The following is a 6,165-nucleotide window of genomic DNA, read 5'->3' as shown; positions in this document are numbered from 1 at the left end:
GAGGGACTGGAATAAACATGTCCAAAACTGAAACTGTGAGGAGTACAAATTGACCATTGAGCAGCGTGGTTTGTCTGCACTTTTGAGGAAGATGGGGTCATAAGCTAAAGATGACTACAGGGAATTTTACGGGGTGGGTCCATTGAGAAAAATGATGGTAAAATGGTGTTTGGGGTTCCTTGTCTATTGAGTCTTAATACCTTATATATCAAATGTGCTCAGTTGATATGTAAAAAAGATGCTAACAGAACGAATAAGCAGTACTCTAAGTTATATACAAAGTCAATAAAAGCATTCATATCAACAGCAGTAGGCAGGTTAGCAAATTAAACTTCAAATTCAGGAAGCTGATTGATGGAATGTCACCTGGTCTCTGAAATTTTACCATCTCAGGAAAGTGTCGGAAATCCCGATTGAAAAATAAAATGGAGTTGCTGGTAATCAGAGAGGTTTTTGCAAGTCAAGATGACAGCAAAATGCTATATCACAGATGCTAGCACATATCTAAACAAGACATTCAGACTGATTGTGAAACCCTCTTTCTGTACACATACTTTCATACATAAAACACATCTGAGGAATCATGATGAAGCAGATACATGCAATGCTCTTACATTTCCCTGGGCCAAGAAAGATATGAGTCAAATTTTCCAGTCTCTCAATGATATGTCAATTAGACTGCTTACATTCTCCTGTGCTAGACATAAAAGACAGTTGCAAGCTTCCAACAAAAATAGTAGGGGTGATGAAAGGACAATGTCTTGCCCACTTGTAGATATAAGTTATACTCCTGAGTAACTAATAATATGGAGGCAGAGAGAGACTAGACTGGCATCAGAAAATGGGGATAGACTTTGCTCTCATTTCATCAACTGCTCATGTTGCTTCCCCATACTGCTGTGGGTTGGGGGATGGGGGAAGAAATCCTAGTCAAATGCAGCAGGAAACAGCTGTCCAGTCCTTGCTCACAGCTGTGCGCATCAATATTTGTTCCTCCAGGAGCTGAAGCAACTCTTGATTCAAGGAGGAAGGAAAGAGGACATCTCAGTCTGAAATACAGCATGAAAGTTCTGGAAAAGGGAGAGAGAATTAGGGTCAGGATTGACAGCTAAATCCAAATTGAGATTCGGAAAACTGGCATAACTACTTTCAAATAGCTAACAAGGCAAATTTCAGTAGATACAAGGTGACTTCCTTTGTCTGTTAGAAATCCCATGGACACCGGCTCTGATCCTTGTCAAAGCACAGAAGGTCCTGCCAGCAGATGGGGAATCCATTAATCCAAAAGATTTTAGCTTAAAGAACTCATACAAATAATTAACAATAATCAACAGTCATCATGACTGTGTTGTATTTTTCCATAGCCTAGGGCAAACCTCAACTGTTGCTAAGTTCTCTTGTTCACAATTCAGAAGTTGGAGATATGATCACTAAAAGCGAGCTGAGATCCTGCAGTATGAATAGAAATACATTATTTTTATATTTCAAATGTGTAACAAGTGTTTTATAATTTCTCAGAAGAAACTAAAGGCCAAGATCTTTTTAGACAGCTGAGTCTTCTTGGCATCCTTTCTTTGACCCAGACCAGTAAAGCATATTGTAGCCTTTGTGATTTTCTGTGCAAAGAATCTTATTTTCTAGAAGGGACTCTTCTTTACTACTAAGAAGTGCTTTTAAATTACTTAGACTGTCTTGGGGATTTGCAGGAATAACAATAGAAAATATTAAAGCAATTGTACCTCACAGAGGAGGTAAAAGCATTTGTGCTTGAGGAAGACTCCAAAAAGACTGTAAACCTTCCAAAAAATACCATGGCAAAGGTTCCTGGTAGATAATAAAGTATGGCACAGTATGAAGAATTAGGGTGAATAAGGTGAATTAGGGTGAATGACACATGCCTCTGGATGACTTCTTTAAAAAGGATAAGTTTACATTTCCTTGTGCAATTTGCACTACAATAAATTCTGCAGGATGAACAACATAATTCATAGGTGGTTTTGATTAGAATATGGATAATTCTATGAATTCATGCAGAAGAATTAAAAAGTACCACAAAGAAAAGTGCAAATACATGCACTTTAATGTCAACTTACAGCATTGTTTCATGTCAAAAGTACAGTAAAATCTGTTGTCTGATACTTCACCAAACAGAATACTCTATTAACCGGAGTTTCTGGCCAGCCGGCTGGACGTGTGGAGCAGGGAAAGCTTGCATGCAGCTGCCGCCCCCCCCCCTCCCCATGTTATCTGAAAACTGTGCCAGGTTATTTCAGATAACCAGAGTTTTTACATAACCGGCAATCCTCTGGGGAGGCCGGATAACAGAGATTTTACTCTACATAGCATTACTTAAAATAAATTAGTTAAAGGTGGACTATAAAACTTTTCTTCTTTGAAATCATTGTAGTAGTATTGGTTATACAGCAGAGAATTGATTTTAAATATACAGAAAAATATATATGAATTTAGTTCTGTCTTTGAAACATTGTTCCTTGGTTTCAAAGTTTCAGGCTAAAATTTGAATTCCCACTCTTTCAGTTTTTGATGCTCTACCATACAACAGGCTTCCAGGCCTTTTCCATATGAAAGTACCTACAATAGTTGGGGCCTGAAGTTGGAACAATTGAGTTCGGGAGGTTAGTTCCCATAGGGAAATGGCATTTATCATTCTTTCACAAAATATACAGTCTTCTGAATTCCTACATTCCATTGGTCATTTCCTGATGGGCTTGTCTATTCTTTCTGCCTTTTTCTTACAAAATCTGTCAGTTCTTGTATGAGAGATGGTCTGGCAGATTTTGAGCGCGGCTGAGAAGACAAATGGCACAAAAAACTTTCCTGACACTCACTCATGTTTTTTTCTGATTTGTAGGAAGATCTAGTACTAGCCATGAAAAAAGATAAACAAAAAAAGACAAAGCCCAAACACTCCTTTTCAAAGATTAGCAGATGAGCCACAGAATTAGTAATTTATTACAGGGAAAAAAAGATGCATCCTGCTATCATACCCTGGACTTGTAAAGAGTTAAGAGATGTTTTTTCTTCCTTTAATCACTGACTTTCTAGAGCAATACTTAAAGCACCCATTTTCAATTTGTCTTTTCCAACTCTGCAGCACCTCTGTTGCTGTTTCTGTCAGTGCAGTTACATTTTACACAGAATACAGATAGAGTCTAAGTTAATGGCTCAGATCAGGACCAGATACCTGTCAAAAATTCCCACTCTCAGCTGTTAGCACCAAGGAACAAAGTCTCATAATCTCAGTCTAGAAACCTACTTTCTAGGAACAATGTGCCCAGAGCACAAAGACCACCATCCCAAATAACATTGATTGGTCTCCTTCTTAAAATACAGTAGATAAATTTTAAATTAATTACCACTGACGTATCCTGACACCCCACTAATGATGTATATCAGGGCTAAGTACAGACAGTCAAAAAACCTGAGGCTGAATCAATTCAATCTTCAAGTTAGTCTAAGCTGTGGAGATTGAACTGATAAGCGAGTGAACAGACATTCACTTTTGATTCTGGAAATGCAGCCACATGCCTGCTGTGGCCTAGGCCAGAAGGCGGTGGGGGGGAAGGGGGAGAAGAGGTACACTAGAGCCTGCCTCCCTGCTCAGCTGGAGCAGACAGCTTAAATCTGGAAGGGATCTGGGGCAGAAGTTCAATAAACTGATTTAATCTAAATCTATTAAGTCTAATACTACATCCATCCAGGTTTATCTTAAACTGGCTTTGGTCATTTTGAAAGCAGTTTATGTGCACTGAAATTCTGTTTTGATACAGATTTGAACCAGTTTCCAATCACTTATACCGGTTTATGTGTAATTTCTGTCCCTAGCCCAATGGTGAAATGTTGAAAAACTTTTGTTGTAGTATCCAATAGTACAGACTCATAAATTAACAGACATCCTCAGTCTCGAGGAATGTAAGCCTAGCATCTTTTATAAGCACTACATTCTTTAAACAAACAATTAGACCATGTACCAGCAATTTTCCTCTACCCATTCTTCCATACCCAGCTAAAAAAAAGTGGTCAGAGGGATGGTACTCTCCTAATCGAACGCAACATTCTTAAAAAGTCCCTAGTTCCACATTTATCTCATACATCTTTGAGTCCCTATACTTGGCAAAATAATGAGACTTGTGAAAATACAGTAAGTGGTCTTAACTCCATATAATATATGTTCTTTAAAACACATCAGTCCTGAATATGTATTTACACAAGCCTAAATGGTGTTTACCTGAGAGGCCTAAATTGCTCCATATTTTATGCAAACATATTTATATAGCTCCCTTTAAACAATTTTTCTAATAGTCATGAATGTTCAGGTTTGCTTTTTGAAACGTATCTCTTTTATGTCAATAAGTTTTACTGACATCATTTTGTCTCCTTGTTTCACCAAAGACAACATAGCCTCTCAACAAAAATTTTCTGTTAATGCTACACCACAACACTAATAATAATTGACAGTCATTTATACTCAATTAGAAAGGTCTGTACACTGTAATGCAATTATAAAAAATATTTTAAAGTGAAATAGGACATGATTGTAGATGTAACTGCACAAAAACAAGATACTATTCCAAAGCTTTTCTAATCATTATTGTTCTGCATTTGAAAAGAAGCATAATGATGTATTCATATCTCACAGTAAAAAGGAAATATGTTTTATTTCATCATTAACAAGGGAGGATGTTAAACAGCAACTATTAACCATTTCTATATCAAAAGGCCCATAACCTACACTTAAGAACATTAAAAGTAGGTCAAAGAACTCTCAACCATTAATAATGATTTTTAACACATTTTGAAACACCTGAGAACCTAAAGAATGAACTCCAATTTATAAAAAGGGGTAATGGGATGATGCATAATCATAACCTAACACTGATCACAAGCAAAATCACAGAAAGTCAGAGAGATATAAGCTGTAATCAGGAACAAGTTAAAGGATGGTAGAATAATTAACACCAATCAAACAGGTTTTTTATCAAAAAACCTTGAAATTATTTTTGATGAGATAAGAAGTTTGGTTAACAAGGGTGCGTCTACACATAGGAAGGAAGTTTTAAAGCATGGTGCCATAGCAATGTCATGGTATGGTGATGTGTAGACACGCCGCAAAGGTAACATCATAAACTTAGACTTCTGTGAGGCACAGACTTAGTCCTATCTGACAGTCTGATAAAAAAAATGTTAGCAGGTAGCCCATATTAATTGATTAGGAACTCCTTAATTACAGGTCTCAAAATTATTTTAAAATGGGAAACCATTTAAATCATGTTCTAATGAGGTCTGTCATGAACTGGGGGGTTGTGGGGTGTCACGTAGGTTTTCTCGAATGTATTTTGCCAATGTGTCATTGGCAGTCTCTACTTATAGGTAACATCAAGGTGGATATAACCTTATCGTCCTTATGCTTCTATGCATTGTAGTTTTGGATATAAAATGTACACAGCCAGGATTGCACAATATGATAATGACTTCCAAGTAACAAACAGTAAGTTTCTTTGGCTCCTCAGAGAGACTCAAAGCCTGAATGGCTGAAGACCCTTAAGGCTAGGAACAGACATTACACATACACCAGTTTAAGTAATCAGAAACTGGTTTAAACCTGTAATAGAATAGATGTTCAGTGTACATAAACCAGTTTGAGAATGGCTGAAGGCAGTTTGAAATAAACCTGGTTGAATGTAGTATCAGACTTAACTGATTTGGCTAAAACTGTTTTATGCAATGTCTGTCCCAGGCCCCTTGCTGGTTTAAATTAAATCAAACTGCACCAGCATCCCAGCATGCTCTCTGGGCTGGGCAGGGCTCTCTGCTCCACAGCAGGGCTGGCCCCTCCCCTCTGCTCCCTGGCTGCAGTCTCTGCAGGTGTCTGCCTGACTTCTGCTCACTCCCCGACTAAGCAGTAGGCCTGTGTGAAGTGGCTAGTATTCGCTTCAGATTCAGCCAATTTGTGGGATAGTGATTCGAATCACTGTCCCAAATTGATTTGGCCGCAGCCGAATCGGCCAAATCTCTGAATCAGCCCCATCCCCTGCCTGCTCTCAATGGCTGCCCGGCCCGCTCTCCCAGCTCTTTAAAAATAAATAAATAAATAAATAAATAAAGCCCCCACTCACTGGCTGCTACCAGGCGGAAGGGATCCCC

The 6,165-nt window shown here is 38.2% G+C and overlaps 1 protein-coding gene across 1 annotated transcript in view; it reads right to left on the bottom strand.

Moving 5' to 3' along the window:
* Window positions 1-749: 749 nt before the first annotated feature.
* Window positions 750-6,165, bottom strand: part of MTA3 (metastasis associated 1 family member 3) — a 156,987-nt gene continuing 151,571 nt past the window's right edge. Inside the window, exon 15 of the mRNA XM_006022846.2 lies at window positions 750-1,070. Within this exon, the coding sequence (XP_006022908.1) occupies window positions 1,045-1,070 (26 nt within the window). The 3' untranslated portion in view covers window positions 750-1,044. The remainder of the gene's footprint in view (window positions 1,071-6,165) is intronic.

The sequence above is a fragment of the Alligator sinensis genome, unplaced genomic scaffold (assembly GCF_000455745.1).
Source record: "Alligator sinensis unplaced genomic scaffold, ASM45574v1 scaffold377_1, whole genome shotgun sequence".
Lineage (NCBI taxonomy): Eukaryota > Metazoa > Chordata > Crocodylia > Alligatoridae > Alligator > Alligator sinensis.
The sequence above is the reverse complement of the archived record's forward strand: the minus strand, read 5'-3'. Positions and strand labels throughout refer to the sequence as shown.